Source organism: Cinclus cinclus, chromosome Z, assembly GCF_963662255.1.
Source record: "Cinclus cinclus chromosome Z, bCinCin1.1, whole genome shotgun sequence".
Lineage (NCBI taxonomy): Eukaryota > Metazoa > Chordata > Aves > Passeriformes > Cinclidae > Cinclus > Cinclus cinclus.
The window spans coordinates 43,906,140-43,922,756 of record NC_085084.1 but is presented as its reverse complement, the minus strand read 5'-3'; the positions used below and the strand labels follow the sequence as shown (position 1 = coordinate 43,922,756).

The 16,617-nt window shown below is 38.5% G+C and overlaps 1 protein-coding gene across 1 annotated transcript in view; it reads right to left on the bottom strand.

Annotated features, from left to right (window-relative positions):
- SHC3 (SHC adaptor protein 3) overlaps positions 1 to 16,617 on the bottom strand; it is a 52,078-nt gene that overhangs the window by 10,891 nt on the left and 24,570 nt on the right. The window contains exons 3-6 of the mRNA XM_062512962.1: positions 12,439 to 12,502; positions 9,688 to 9,807; positions 6,462 to 6,515; positions 2,227 to 2,278 (exon numbers count right to left, since the gene is read on the bottom strand). Coding sequence (XP_062368946.1) covers positions 2,227 to 2,278; positions 6,462 to 6,515; positions 9,688 to 9,807; positions 12,439 to 12,502 — 290 coding nt within the window. The remainder of the gene's footprint in view (positions 1 to 2,226; positions 2,279 to 6,461; positions 6,516 to 9,687; positions 9,808 to 12,438; positions 12,503 to 16,617) is intronic.

Here is a 16,617-nt window from a genome sequence, read left to right as displayed (position 1 = left end):
CTCACTGCTAAACCTTTCTGGAGCTGAAATGAAGCATGAGTCATCAAGTAGTTTCAGTAGGTGACATAATGAGTAACCTGTTTCCTTGGATACGTGAATGGACTTTCAGCAGGTAGGAGATATGTTTCTTGTAAAAGGATGAGAAGGTTCGGCTCACACAGAGATGATTTATTGTTAATGTTACAGCAGAAAATAGACAGCCTTTAGCTTGCTAGATCCAGAACGCAAAGCACAAAGACAGCTTTTCCATCTTGGGAAGAAATTAGTCTAATATGCAAGCTATACTACAGCACTGGTGGTAGGGTAGCATCACTAACACCAGCAGTAACATTTTCACTAGATACAGATGTAAAGACAAAATCCTTTTTAAAATAATTTGCAGACAAGACAAAGAATGACAGAATGGCAAGTGAAAGCGGGCAATTCAGGTCTCTTGGTAAATTAGATCCTTTTAAAGAATGTGTTTTAATACAGGTGACATACAAGGACATTGATCTGCAAGCCACTGATGTATGCACACAAGTGGGAAAACACCCATGGGAAAGCCATAGTGCTGAAGGCTCAAAGATCACATTGTGAAAGAATTTCACGAGGTAACAGTGCTTCACTGCAGCAAAAACGGCTTAGGAGGAACCAGCCAACGAAGATGACAAAAGCAGGAAAAAATAGGAAGGTGCATTCTCTGCTGTAGTGGCAGCCTCTGTTATGCAGATATCATATACCTTTTTAAAACACCTGTGGGAAGATGAAGGAAGGAGCTACAGAAATTATCTGAAGGATGGAGAATGTGCACTGCAGCTGGAATGCTACAATCTGTCAATCTTTTCATAAAGAAAACCAAATTACTTGACCTGAATACACCAAAGGAAGATAACAATATCAGGTGCTCAGATGAATCCTCAGTCTAGGATAGCCTAGCTCAAAGTCACAGGAAGCTTAGGAATAAGCACATTAAATGTAAGATAGAAGGAATATAGTACAGGAAAAACTTAGTGCAGAAGGAACATAGTGTACAAAATCCACTCATATGGGGACAGAAAACAGAGTATAGGGCTTCTGCAAACACTACAGAGCAAATACCTGGTCCACAGTGCTAGTCCCTACATTGACTGAGATCTCTCAGAACAACTAAATCAGTCTTGGATTTAGCAGAAGTATACTGCTAATGCAGGTGGGCTGGAGAGCAGCTCTGCACTGTGCATTCCATAGTCTGACACTGGAGCCTCTACGACAGGGGACATATGATGTTGTAATGTCACAAGCATTGTAAAGAACTGGACTATTGGCCTACCTTCCATTCCCTTTAAGTTTTCTAGGTATTTTAATTATGTTCAGCATATTAGTATGCTTATTGCAGGTATTATTTACTAACTAATACTCTTAAGTTTGGGCATCTCTACACAACAACACAGCAGATTCTTCAGGTATCATTAAAGATGGCTACATATGGAAGCTACTGGATTGATTGTGCCAATGGTAAGGTGGGCAGCTGAGGCTTTGCAGGATTGACATTTTGGAGTTAAAGGGTCTGAATTCTCCAGAAATCCTGTTGGAAGTACTTAATTTTTAATTTTTTTTTCCTTTGGAGGTAGTCTGGTCTTCTCGCTCTGTGATCTATGAAGTAAATAGATTCTCAGGTACATTGCAAAATACTTTGTGTGTTTCATTAAGACCTAGTGAACACAATCAACCAGCAGATCCCTGTCCCTGACAGATTGCCACTAAAGCAATATAACTTTGAGTAAAACTTCACTGAGAAAGAGAATTACAGCAATCTGGCTAAAAAGCTAGCTATTTGAAAAAGAATTTGATTCTGACAGAAAGAGTTAGGCATGTACTGGGAAGAAGTAACAGATTCAGCTGCCTCATCAGATGACTTAATCAGAAGACTGCTTAGCTCTTGCACAGTGGTTGGGTGTATGTAAGACTTGGCTGTTGCCTAGAAGCTCACACAGCCAAGTAAGGCAAGTATCTGATTTAAGAGATGAAGAGAATCAAAATGATACTTGGGTATGAACAAGTTGCAAGGCCTGTTTAATATATTGCTACAATCTTTCCATGGCTCTGTCTAAGGCAATCCTTTGATTGGGCTACATTCTACATTTATATTCTTCAGGGTGGAAAATATAAATGTGGGGGGGGGTGAGGGTGGAATCTGACCTAAGCCATGAATAATTACTGTTTCTTGAAGGAAAAATAGACATCAAATAGATATTTCAAACATACCTCTACGATTAACAGGATCCTTAGCTACATATGCAATATAGTCTGAAGTATCCTGTCAAAAAATTAAGATATCTACAGTGAATGCAAAAACATATTTGTAATGATAACAGCAAAAGATCACAGTCCAGAGTATGTACAGTCCTGTGGGCAGAGCCCCAAATGATATATTTTGCTCTACAATTGCATACTGCTTAAACCACATACAAAAGTTTATAGGTTTTGTTACTAATTGCACCACTTTCCTTTTTACAGAATGTAAAATCCAGCAGAATTTTAAAATCTCTTCCATCAGTTAAATAAACTCAGTAGGATTTGGCCCAGGCCTCCTTTAGGAGAGAATAGAATTACAAGTCCTTATCTTCAAACTACCCAGAGATTTTGGCTCATAAGATGAATAATCATCTGGTTCTGTGGCAGAAAGAGTGGGAGTAACAGCGCTGCTCCTCAGAAATACTAAGCAATGGCATTTATTCATGTGTGACAAGCAGGTGTTTTATTGACTTTACTGACTACAGTGCCATATGGCACAGAGGTGCTCAGCCCCTGCTTGGCTCTGACAAGCAGTATCCCTGGACGCCCTTCCCCAGCCCTTAGGCTGCTCCCTGCCACTCCTGTTGCTACATGCCTGGTGGATTTTCTGGCAAGAGCACAAAGACATCTTCTTGGTTGTTTTTTTTTTTTTTTTCCTTCCTCTCCTGCCACCCCTACACTCCTGTGCACAAGTGGTGCATACTTCTATCATTATACAGATTAAACAGAAAAGCCTGGGTTTCTGAGAAACACTCGGGCATGCTGATACATCTGGAAAATGCCATATTGGTTTGATGCAATCAGGAAGTCCTGGTTAGATCTGGTATTTCCTGACATGCCTGGCAAGTCAGGTATAGCTAAACCCAAGGGATGTACAGGATACATTACAGCTGGCTGCGTAAATCTACCCAAAGCCTTTTCAGGTGACTGATCTAAGATCATTGCCAATTATGCAAAGATCTAATGTCACAGTAAACATCAATCTTCAGTTAAAAGATAGACTTCTTCAGCACAGCTTTTTCTAGTGCAAGTGCACACACCACCACCAGCCACCCAAAACAAATCACTGTACTGAATGTCCATACAATTTCCTTCCTAAGGAGAAAGCAAGGGAAATGACGAAGCATAGTTATGGTTTCTGGTGACAGATGTGTAACGATGTCACTTAATGCATCATTGGAAGGCACTCGGACACAGCAGCAGTAAGGTTGGTCTGTTAAAAAAGCATAGATCTACCATTTTGTCTCATAATTTCTTACACATCTTCTTACTTTCTTACACTTCTTACACAATGTCTGGGTAGTGACTACAGTGGAAATAAGGATGTATAACAACAAGTGAGGGAAAAACAAAGGTGACTACAGGAGCAAAAAATACAGAGCTCCTGTGTCACTGTCCTGGTTTCTCACAGCATGCCCTGAAACTCTGAGGGACCAGTACATGCTTGGCACTGATCCCAAGAGATCACTACAAGGGACAAGAGTGAATGTGTGGGTGCAAATTGCACAATGTTATTTATTTCAGGGTCAGAAAGACTAGAAAATGGGCCACAGATCAATTTATTTACTACTTCAGGCATAGCTAATGGATACATTTATGCCTGAGTAAATCATAGATCTATCTCATAGCTAGCATGGGTATGACAGTCTGAAAACACCTACACCTCATTTCACTTAAAGCTCTGAGATTCAAGCTGACTATGACAAACCATTAAGCACTAAGGTGGGCACATTTCAGTGTGGCTAAGTTATAAGACCCCCATCTGAAAACTATACAGAGATTGGCTGACAGGGCAAAGTGATTCTTGACATTCAAGGAAAACCAGTATGAATGAGCTATAATTTTCAGACTAAAGACATTGCATTGCAGTGTTAATATTTGGAGGTATTGCTTAAACTGAAAAACTACTGCCTTTAGGGACCTTTGAGAGATCTGTGCATTAGACTTTATGAGATCCTTCTCTCCAAAATTTCAGCAGATATCTCCAAAAACAGATGTCTTGTCTGGCAGCTTGGAAACAGCCACCTGAAATTACTGTGGAGCAAAATTATTTAGTGTCTCATAGGAAGGGCTGAAGAGAGCTAAAGTGGATTGAGAACACAGCCTTGGAAGTGAAATAAAAATGGTTCTGAAACTGCGTATAAAAGGATTTGGTAGGGAGATTTTTAAGCTCCCATATACTGACACAGACAGAAACTGACTAATTGCAAAGGAGAATATTGCAAAAGTATATATGGTATTCAAGCCCTTCTCCAGGACTGTGGAACACTTCTGGAGTTATATTTTGAATAATATAATTAATGGTAAGGGAGTAGGAGGAAGGTTGTAAAGCTAATTGCTGGGAGGCAGATATCCAGAGCAGAAAGGTTGATGGAGTAGAGAAGTGATAGTAGTCTTACCTCCTAATAAACCAAACTCCAAAATAACTTCAAAATAAGGGAATTATTTCCTGAAGAAACCTGGGCACAGATCTAGCTTCTGAGGTCACTATGGCCTTTCTTCAACCTGTCTAAAACTCATATAAGGAGATAAATTTATGGTCTGGAGGCCAGCTGTGGTTGGGATATGCAGTTTGGTGGTGGCAGTCCACTACCCAGTGGAAATAATTAAGGGCTGATGAAAGTTATGTCTAGCTGGCTCTCTGATGAGTTAATAAAGCTGTGAACTAAATCACATCCTTGCATTTTGTCATCTTCTACATGCACACAGGATAAATGAGCTAGCTGCTTTTTGCACAAGCTTTTGATTTAAAGTTGGTCCTCACTAGACCAGAGATAAGCTTGTAGAAAAACATTAGATACTCATACTACTTTCTTCTTCCCCACAACAGAATGAATTGATGCAGTGGACTTATTGGGAACATAAATTCATAATTTCACTGCACCTTGTAGGCTCCCTTGCACCATGCAGTTTTATTTCTCTGGTAGATCACTCAGTAGAGAGATATTTCTCCCTCTAAAACATTTGGAAAAGCTTGTTTACTCCAAATCCAAAACTCTACTGCTGTTCCTCTCCTCTTTCCTGGTAAATCATTTCATCAGTGGGCAGTGTGAAATGGTGTTTCCAGGACCTAGCATTTGGGATGGCAGATGGGCAGCAAAGAATCTTCTTACGGAGGCAGGAAACTGTGCTAATCACTCCTCTGCCCACTTCAGGAATTGTTCATTTACAGCATCTATTGCAATCTGTTGTGTTTCAAAGCTGCTGTTGATCCATTTTTTGTTCCCCAAATAATTGTGATATTGTGATAGCGTCCTTTTCCCTTCTGTAATTGTACTGAGCTCAGCAAATCTATACTAAGACTGAAATTTGCCTTTATGTTTTCTGACAATAGCAAAATGAACAGAGAAATCACCAAGCATCTTGACCTTAAGAAAGTTGAACTGAGAGAATTAACTCACAAAGCAGGCTAGAAATTGCCTTTACTGTAGTGCATGACAAATATTTGACAGATAATCACATGATGGAGAAAAAGGTACTCATTCAATTAATCTAACTTTAAAAGCTTTCAAACCTCTAAGGTAAAAGGTGAGCACTGTCACTAATTTATATTTTTCCCCTTGCTTCCTGAGTGATAAATACTTTTCAAGCCCATTTATTAATATACCTTTGGATGAACAGCTTATAAAAATAGGAAAAGCACAATAAGAAAGAATATGCCCTTTGATCTAAATGAATAAAATTTGTAGGTGTATTTAAAAGCTTTGCAAAATGGAAGAGAAAGATCTGAGCTTTTCCTGAAAGCCTGTCTTCAAGCTGCATGACTGTAGCAAATGTACCTGCAGGCAGAATTTAGCAGTCTTTTCAATGCGTACAGTTGAGAAGAGGAAAAAAAACAAAAAGAAAGGCATGCGTTACTATAAATACTATAAATACAGCTGCAACATATTCTACTACTGTAACAAGTACAAGATAGAAAGCAGGATAAAAATCCATACAATGCCCATATGACTGTTCTACATTACCCTGATAAAAAAAAAAGTCCTGCTTATCAGTTACTATATGAATGCTTATGAATGCTATGAATGCTTGTCAGCAATTCCCCTCAATGAGTGCTTGATGGTAGCAGTCAAGAAAAAGCTATGAAAGAAGAAACATGAGCTATTGTGATTATATTTTTCTTTAGGTAAGATATGCCTTAAATTTTGTCACAGGATCCTCATAAAGCAGTATCTATGTGGGAGAAAGTTTAGAGAAATGCTTACCGGATCACCTCCAGATGCAAAGGAGATAGATTGCATATGGTGATTTGCTATGATCTGTATGGATCAGAAAGAATAAGGAAGGGTGAGTCAGATCATTTTGATTTTGATTTCTTATTTTTTGCTTGTATGATGGTGAAAATCCAAAATCAAGATCACAATTGCCTACAAGGACTTCAAGGAATACCATGATAGTACAAACAAACTTAAGGATTAATGTATCTGTTCTGATGTCTTTTAAAAATACCATGATAGTACAAACAAACTTAAGGATTAATGTATCTGTTCTGATGTCTTTTAAAATGTATCAGGACACTGAAAGATTGCTAAATGTACTCAGAACTCCAGTAAATCATATAGACCTGTCTGAGAATGTCTTTGGAGAAATTTTAATTTGCTAAAACTCACCTTCTTTATTACGGACAATGATGAATGAAACAAAAGGTCCTATTCATCAAACCATTTTTCTGCTGATGCCGCTCTGGTGAAATCAATGAAACCATGCTAACCTGTACATCAGCTAAGATTCCTAACATTGCATCCAACAACTACTGGTCGTTTTATGTTTCAAACATCAACATGTTTACAATATGCAAACAGAATTTTGGATCTAGCTGCAGTGTAGCACACAAATTCATAGGCACACTCCAGGGCATTTGAAATTCAAATTTCTTATGTACAATTTGAACTAATATGATATTTCTCCAGCAAGAGACAATTTGTCCCAAACTTCTAATAAAAGCAGGACATCTCTGCTATTCTGAGAATTAACTTAAAAATATCTTTTAATACTGAAATCATGTAACAAACAAGAATTAAAAAGTAATTTGAAAGAAATATTCACTTTAGATTTGAGTCACAGAAGCCATGCCAAGGAATTCATCTGAGATGGGACAGGCCCCTGTGTAGTGTCTCAGAGAATCTGACAATAGAATTAGGATCTTGATTCTTCACTTTGGAGAGGGAACCACATACGAAAAAAAAGCGTTCTGAAAAAGAAAATACTCTAGAAAAATATTCTCCTAGCTCTTTCCCCTAACCTGCTTCTTAAAGACCTGAATTATCAACTACCTTCCTTGGAAAGAAAAGAGCCTGACAGGACTTTCTCTGGATCTTGCTGCATCACTAAGTCAGAGAGAAGTGACTACTCTTTGTAGTGTTTCTTTTACGTAAAGGGCATTTCATTTTCAATAGCCCTGCTTGTACCACAAGAGCCTCCAAATGTGGTTAGTTTTTAAGTGTACACTTGTGAATTAGAGTTCTGTTACTCAGCAGTGAGGATTTCCTTCTCTTTTTCCCCTTTTAGAAGTAACAATAGAATATATAGTACATAGAATACATATTGAATGTAGAATATCCTAACAACAGAGCTCAACTAGTGAAGTTCTGCTACAATTTCATATTATTACTGTCTTGACTTGTGAAAATAACTGAATCTTTTATTTCTGCTTATAAAATAAAAATTATTTCAGATTGTCACTAAACTATTTTTTTCCAAATTTTAAGGAAGCTGAAAAGTGTTTGAAATTATTAGTTCAAATCAGGCCTTTTTTCGAATTCCACAGCTAATTTAGTTTGAGGTAGGGGTATTCCCCACCTCATTTCCACCAATACCAAAATATTGAAAAGAGACATAGTAAACTATCAATGCCTTGCATTGCTTAAAATAAAACAATTCATCAATGCTGGCATATAGCTTAGAAACCTTCCAATCTACACCAACCTTCATTTTCAAGAAATGAGAGAAACAAAATCATTTTCCACTCATCCCTGCTTAATATGGTCACAGAACAGTTGTGTAGGGGTACATGCAGTTGCTTTCCTTCTACCACAAGGGCCAACCACACTGTTTCGTCTTTTCTTCCCTTCCAGATCTGCCAGAAATATAGAGGCTATTATAGAAGGTCATAGTCATCCTTCTGTGTGGAGTCTCAAAGGGCAAAGCTGTTGGGCCATGCTTATCTGCAAATCAAATCCTTGGAATAAACAAGAAACGGGGGAGGCCACAGCCAGACTAGGGATCTCTGAGAAACCAGATGTTTCCAAAGCCTGCAGCACCCAGAAGAATCTACCTCAAAAATAATTATATGAGAGAAAAATGAACAGTTTTGTCAGTTCCGAGAAAAGGCAAAACACGGGGGATGAGTCTTCCCTGAAATAAATGAGTTTAGCTACATTTCTGCCCTAGCCCTCGCTGACGACAAGTGAACTTTCAAGGTTTGGCACTTCCTGTGTAGAGCTAATTAACATCAAGTTCTTATGCTTCCAATGGGGGTGACTGTCCTTACGAAAACCACTGCTATGTATATTCCCACAGTAAGGCTACAGACTACTGCAGCCAGTCACAGCACTGTGGCCACAGTCTCAGTGCTCACTGCAGAGAACTCTGATGTTCTCTAAATAAGGATAAGAATGAAGATATACCAATGAAAACACTGTAATGAACAGCAAGCTTTTTAATAGACGGCTTTCTTATTTTTTAACCCTGAGGCCCCAGAGGACAGTACGAATCTTACTTTTTTCCTCTCTGTCTGTATCTGGGCAGAAAGTTGCATGCCCTAATGCAGTATGTGGTTCACAGCAAATAGCACAGCAGTGACTACGCATGTCTGCCTGTTTCCTCTTCATAAATACCCTGAGCAAGGATTTTTCTCATCTCATAAATCATTCACAAACCACTGCAATGATTCCCCAAAGTCTGTCTGTACCTTCAGCACAGTGAAGAAGAAATGAGCTACTTTTAAAAGGCTGCCTTGTCTCTCTAAAAGACTGGCCTTTCACTGCACTGCAAAATCCCTGAGGCTATATTTTTAGCAGCACCTCAGGAACAGTTTGCCCTTTAAAACTCTAAATAGGAAGAAAACAATAAAATTCGGGATGCACATCCAGTATTTCACTTGTTGCTCCAAGCACATCCCTTTTACGACTCTGAAAGTTTGCAATATTTTTCAATAAGAACACTCACAACCAGAAAATGATATTTCACATCATAGGTCTTTTAAGAGCAAAACCAATCTACCTGAAATATGGCAAGAAGAAAATCATTCACTGAAGTTGTGCTGAATAATGAAATAAACTGACTTCCACTATGATTATATTTTGGGTTCATTCATTTTATGACATTATTGAGGAATAATAACTTCGAGCAACGGAGTATTTGGCAGATAGCAAATTATTCAGCAGGCTGTTCATCAAAAGCCTCACAAATTAATACAGAAGTTACACTCACCTGTTTTGTATCTGGATTCATTAGATTTAAGCTGCTGGTGGAGATATTCAACATTATGCTCATTCCTGCAAACTGAAGATTGCTCTTTCCCAAGATGCTAGAAAGGACTTTGCTTGGTGGCTGTGAGGAGGGGGGGAAAAAACAGATTTTTGTTCTCTGATTTTTTTTTTAAATGACCTTCACTGTATGCAGGGTTAGTGAAGATCTCAAAGGCTTCTAAAAAGCTTATGACTTTTCAAAGATCATTTAATTGCAACAGCTGTTTTCCTCCAGAAATTACTTCTCATTTATACTACTACTACAACTACTTTGCTATTAACAACAATGATACTAGCCAAGCAGTTCTTCATTTACTCTTGACCAGAAAAATGAAGGGTTTTGTGAGACAGCACGATCTTATCTTCACCAAGGGACCAAGTAAGATTAAGATGAATGCCTTCAGTCAGTATCTTAAAATGACAGTGTTCTTGTTATATAAAAACAGGTTCGACTTTTGAAAAGAAATCTGTTGTTTGCTCTACATCTACTGAGTGTTCTACTCCCTTGCCACATGTAAAATAGGACTCCAGTGATACAGATGGAATGCTCACAAAATGGGATACAGAATGTTATGGATTAGATGATCTCTAAAGGTCCCTTCCAATCCAAACCATTCTACAACTTTGTTTCTAGACCTAAGAGTAGGTAAAAGCCAAATAGAGACAAATAAAACCTCTTTATGCTCAGGTAAAACATGTATGTAAAGATTATCAGAGAATAAGTCCAAGAATGCAATACAGAAGATGTAATAGGCATTTCACTAGCTCTTTTATAGGTATTTCACCAGCTCTTAGGAGGTTTTGTAGCAGTAGAAGTTATGCTGTCAAAGAAAATTCACAAACTTTTCAAAATTCATAAATTTTGGCAGCTATGGGGAACCACATAGCTGCATGAGAGCAGCATCATTCAAGTAATCACAGCCTGTAAAAAATCAGGCTGCCCATCAGTAACAGACCAAGTTCTTTAATTTGCTCTACTTGCACTGGTGAATGTTCACACTGGTCCTAATTTTATATTAGGATCTAAAAGCAAAATGACTGGAGACAGTGTTCTTCTGCCACTATGTTTGCATTTGTCCTAAACTGCCTGCAAGCTTGAATACTTTCGTTCCTAGCAGGATGGACACACTTGAGCTTCTGTAGTCATGGAACTTTGCATACATTCAATTTTTCCTTCTGTTTAACTGGTTAAAAATACACTATATACTTGCTGCTCCTGTGTACCATGTGCTGCACTATTTCAAACCTTTCATGTTAGAGCTAGTAATTCATTAACTTCTCTTTTGAACAAACTCTTTTGAATATTCTTGTATCTCTTCTTTCTTAATCCTTCATGATTCCGAGGTCATTCCTAAGGATTACCTACCTACAGTGTAGGTAAAGTGTGAAAATTTGGCCTCAGGAAGTACATGTCACCTTAATGAAAATGATATGCCACTAGTGGCAGGCAGAAACATGATGAAAGTACAGACCAGTAAAAGACACATGTTTTTGACATTTATCTGAAATTTTGTTGCTCTTTTCAATAACAGATAAGCAGCATTACTTCTAAAACCTGTAATACAGCAAGGTGTCTCACTAGGTGATTTGAACTCTTTTAAACTTATTTTTTCAATTACATTTTGTGTCATTTTTCTTTCCAAGAAGAAAGATACTTTCATCTTTACTTTCAGATTTAAAATGAAAACCTGGAGAACCAAGATATTTGGTGGAGGTAAAACCCTAGCCCTAATTTCTAAAACAATGAACAATTACACTGTGACACGTTGTCACATGTGACTGATTTTACCAGGATATGATTCTCCATTGCAAACAAGTGGCATTTCATTGCGTTCCTTTCTGCTGAGATTCTGCCTAGATGGTGGAGCAGCTGGGGGAGCAGGCAGACCTTTTCCTTCACCTGCCCATTCTCCTCCTGTGCCCAAGAACACACACAAGGGCTAAAATTAACTACTTTCTATTCTTCTTCCCTTAGAAATAGCATTATATCCCAGCTTTGCTAGGAGTCCCCTGGAAGAGACATTTGGGAGCCATCAGTGCAGGAGCTGAGCCAAGGCTTCCTCCTCTTTCTGTCTGAAGACTCTAACTCCCAGCATGCAAATAAAAACAAAAGCATGGTAATAACGATGTCAGGTACACACTGACTCGCCATCAGTACTGGGTATTGAGCATCAGCCAGAGGTGTTATGGAAAGAGCATAGCAAGCAAAGATCACTTTATATGCTCTTTCCATTTCCAGAAATCAGTGATTACCAAACTCATTAAATGCCATCAGTAGATCTGTCCTTCAAGAACAATCTAGTCACTTTCAAAACTATTTATGTTTTGGGTTTCTGCTGTATCTTCCAGAACCTATTTTCATAATTTACTCATGCATTTTATGAAAAGGCATCCCCTTTATTGGTTTTAACTCTTCCACCTGCAATCTACAAAAGAAAGAAAGAAAGAAAATAAAAGGAGGAGGTTTCTATGGAAGGAACATAAAGTCACAATCTTCATCCTAGATGTATTTATATTTCCAGATGCCTACAAAAGCAGATCCTGACCATAAGGGCAAGCAACAACATACAGTGAGTAAAAGCAGCCAATACTTTAAATCATTAATCATCTGCAATTCTCAAAGCTGCTTTAAAGTCACCTGCCTGCTGTGCCTGGTCTCCACTGTGCTGAACACAGAAAATACAGCCAACTGCACTACAAGAAAAAAAAATACCTTTCGTTTCTTGAAGGTTCTTTTGGCACCAGGCATGGCTTCACAAACACGACTGATTGCTTCCCTGAAGAGACAGAAAAAAGCTTTATGGCAAAAGAATATGTGGGTTTCTTCATTATGCTTGAAATGCACTGGAAGGAACAGCTTCAAGTGTATTTCTGTTCACAAGTGAAGATAGTGGGTCAGTTATCTTTTCTCTAAAAAAGAAAATGTTTCCCCACACTATTAAAAAGACCATTTCTCACTGTAAATTAGAATATTGCTCTTAATACCATCCACTTTTGTAAATTGCTTCACACCTTCTTTAAAAAAAAATGTTTATTTTACTGTGAGAGTTAGAAACCATCATTTTTCTTACTACTACACTATACATTTTCCAGTCAGAGCAAAACTACCAGGCTTCAGATAGTATCAGAACCCTAAAATATTTCTGGTAATACAAGTGTACTACACAGCACATGAGATGTATAACATTTTAATTTCTACTAGTTCATTAGAGTTTGAGTAGTTTATTAGTGGCATTATGTTTATATTCTAGTGAAAACTATTGCCATCAATATTTTGCTTCAGTTTTTAACATTGCTTCATTCTTCCCATAGCACTCATGTTGACTGAAAGAAATACATATCAAAAACTAATTTGAATCTATATCCTTTCATAGAAGAGTAACTGTACACCACAAAAACTCTTGAAATCATATTGCCCCAAACAAATATTACAGTTCTGTTCAGTATTTAGGAACTTACTATCTGAATGTTCAACCTGGTCAGTGTTCAGAATTTTCTCCTGTAAACACACACTAGGTACAAGGCTTTAATGGGCTTTTCCCACTGTATGACAGAATGGTTTCACAGGAACAGGCAAAGGTGACTCCAAACCTTGTTTAACTATTTTTAATATGCGTTGAGACTAACAGCACATTATATTTTGAACCCAAACCATGCAAATAACACATTTTTTATGCAAAACCCCCAAAACTCAACCAACCAACCAAAAAAAAACAAACCAGAAAACAATAGAATGGGAAACAATGAACTACAAACTAAAGAACAGTTAAAATAATCAAAACCTTGAACCATCATCTGGACAAAGACATAAACAATATTAATTTTATGTCATATCTGTATATATCCACTACACACAGGATCAACAAGTGAATCGGGAGAACAATGTCGTACACTTAAATCAGCATTCAACTTATCTGCTCAGCAAATGTTGCAGATTATATTAGGTGGCAATCAGTAATTGCTATATAGTTATGCCTTGTGCGCTTTTTGCTTGGACCCAATCCAAAATTTGAATCACCTGGAAGAATCACATTTTATTGGTTTAGGGAGATGGGTGGTTGTGGTAATGGAATACACCTTGGAATAGGTTTTACAGTCCTTCCATTCTGAAGTGTGAAATTTATAGCAAGAGATGGTTAAAAAATCTTTCAAGCACACTATTTTTCTTCAGATTTAGAGGCGAGGTTGATTGTTCCGTAACTTGTCTTACGCCTTTTTTCCCCCACCTACATCAGTTTATCTAATAAAATTGCCTCTTACTACAAACCCTGCCTTGCATACATGCTCAGATCATTATAGCTACAACACCATCCCATTTCATGGTTCAGCACTTGTATTTAGTTCCCACCTTTACCACAATTTGTGTTGGTTTTTTTTTACTCCAAAAATTTATTTTAGTTAAAGTAATTACTAGATTTTGTCACAGAGCAAGTATAAAGCAGTTGGTTTAAAAGAACATATCTGATGCATCTTAGAAATAAAGCACAGCAAGCATCACAAAGTGATCACCATCATACTGAGACAAGGGTTACTCCTGAAAATGCAACCAGGGAAAAGTTAATAGTACACCTCTCAAAAGAAAAAAATCACAAAAAAATGTTTTTCTTTGACTCAAGAAAAACAAATAGACATCATCTTTTACAGAGTCATCCTCTCTGGTTACTAAGGTAAAACTTGCTGTTTCCCATCTCTTTCTTCTGCTGATGCAAATCCTTTGGAGGTAATAGAATTGGAAGTCCAGGCCAGTAGCAGTCTCCAGCCCACTTCAGTCTTTCAGACCTATGTCTCTTGCTTCATCAGGTGTGTCTTAGTTTCCTAGGCATCTTGACTGTAAGTTGCTCTCACAGAAACATCACCAACACTTGTCATCTCCTTTTCTCTTCCAGTGGTCCAACTGGTGCATTGAGATACCCTGTAGGTTTTGCCTCTCACAGAAAGGACTTGGATTTCTCAGATATGTGGTTGAGGGACAAATTAGTCTATCATTTCCTTTCTCTTCCTATTTGCCCCAATCACCTCTCTCTAGTGGCAGCATGGAACTTACAGAAAGACAAGGGGATTTTAAGACCACTATGCTAAACAAAAAATGTGTGCAATCTTGCTATTTTTCTAGTGCAGGGTTGGGTCTTGCAGCAGTTTTGCTACTACCTCTCTTACCTGCCAGCTCCTGATAACCAGACTTTAAGTGTGCTACTCAATAGATTCATCTCACTCAAGGACCTTGTTGATTAAAACTGCCACTTGAGCATAGGAGATGAAACACACTAGCTGAAAAGGCTGAAGCCCAGGGTAAGGCTTTGCAGGGCAGCCTTGACTACTCCTTGGACACCTTGTCTTTGCAGAGCAGAGAAGACCTAATTAAAAAAAAAAAATGGAAAACCTGGGCTACACATCCTCTCAATAAAAAAGCACTATACAATTTCCAGCTCTCTATCTGCCTTTTGGTAATATATCTTCGTTTTACAGAACTCAGTGTTCCCAAAGGCTGTGGGAAGACTAGGAGTCTTTGGGTTTTGAACCTCTGTGAATACCAAATGTATTCAAGCAGCTGCAGAGTTCAAGTTAACAATGCTTGTAGTGAAAATGCTGGGAACTTCAGAAAACATATTCATAGAGCAATTCTGCGTAATCAAGGTCAGAATGTCCTGGCAGCAACTCTTTGCATGCCTACAACAGAAGGCACAGTACTTTTCCTGTGTGGGAGTTACGGAGTCTAAAATCAGTATTTGAAGAAAAGAAGAAGGATGACTGAACATCTGTCACTGCACTGATATGCATTTATCCAAGGGGCACCAGGATGATTAGAGGGATAGAACACCTTTCCTATGAGGAGGGGATGAGAGAACTGGGGTTGCTCAGCCTTGAGAAGTGAAGGCTTTAAGGTGAACTAACATGGCCTTCCAGCACCTGAAGGGAGCCTACAAGAAAGGAGAAGAGAGAATTTTTACAAGGGCATTTAGTGATAAGACAGGGGGAATGGCTTCAATCTGAAAGGGTAAGTTTAGACAAGATGTTAGGAAGAAATTCTTCACTGTGAGGAAGGTGAGACACTGGAGCAGGTTTTGCAGAGAAATTGTGGATGACCCATCCCTGGAAGCATTCAGGGCCAGTTTGAATGGGGCTCTGAGCAACCTGGCCCATTGATAGGTATCCCTGTCCATGACAGGGGGGTTGGAACTGAATGGTCTTTAAGGTCCCTTCCAACCCAAACCATCCTATGATTCTATGACAGTTCCCTGATCACTCTATCCAGAATTTTCTAGACCATTTTGTGGGTGAAGCTGTGCAGATAGCCAGCTAGCCTTCTAGATAGTGACGTGGAAAGGATGGCCTAAAGACTTCTTTCCAGCTTGCATTGCCAGGCAGGATGCAACCATTTCTTTTCAGCAGATCAAATTTGCAGATGCCTCAGCAGCACAAACACCTGAGCCACAAATCAAGCTCAGGAACAGGTATTGCCACTAGGCTGAGTGTGCCATCACCTGGCTTGGGCATGGAAACACTTGCCTAAGGAAGGGAAAACAAAAGTTCTCTATGTATCTGCATGGCTAAGTATCACACATTTTGGAAAAGGTGGTTGTGACTACATTTGCTTCCTTTCTAATAAGAAAATTATTTGGCATAGACACACATTACACCTTTCTAAGCCACATCCTGCTTCATTAGCTAGGTTCAGCTAAAATCATTGTAGAGTTATGCCAATCTCTTGTAAAATTAGTTACTGTGCTGTCTGCAGCAGGGACCACATGCTGAGTTCCAAATCTGCCCAAGAGTATTTTCTGCTTTGCAGATGGTCATAGTGTGGAGACATTTCTAGGCACAAAACATGTTGTGTATTCTGAATATAATTTCAGCATTCAAGTGCATTCAGTAAAAAATCAGCAATATTCTG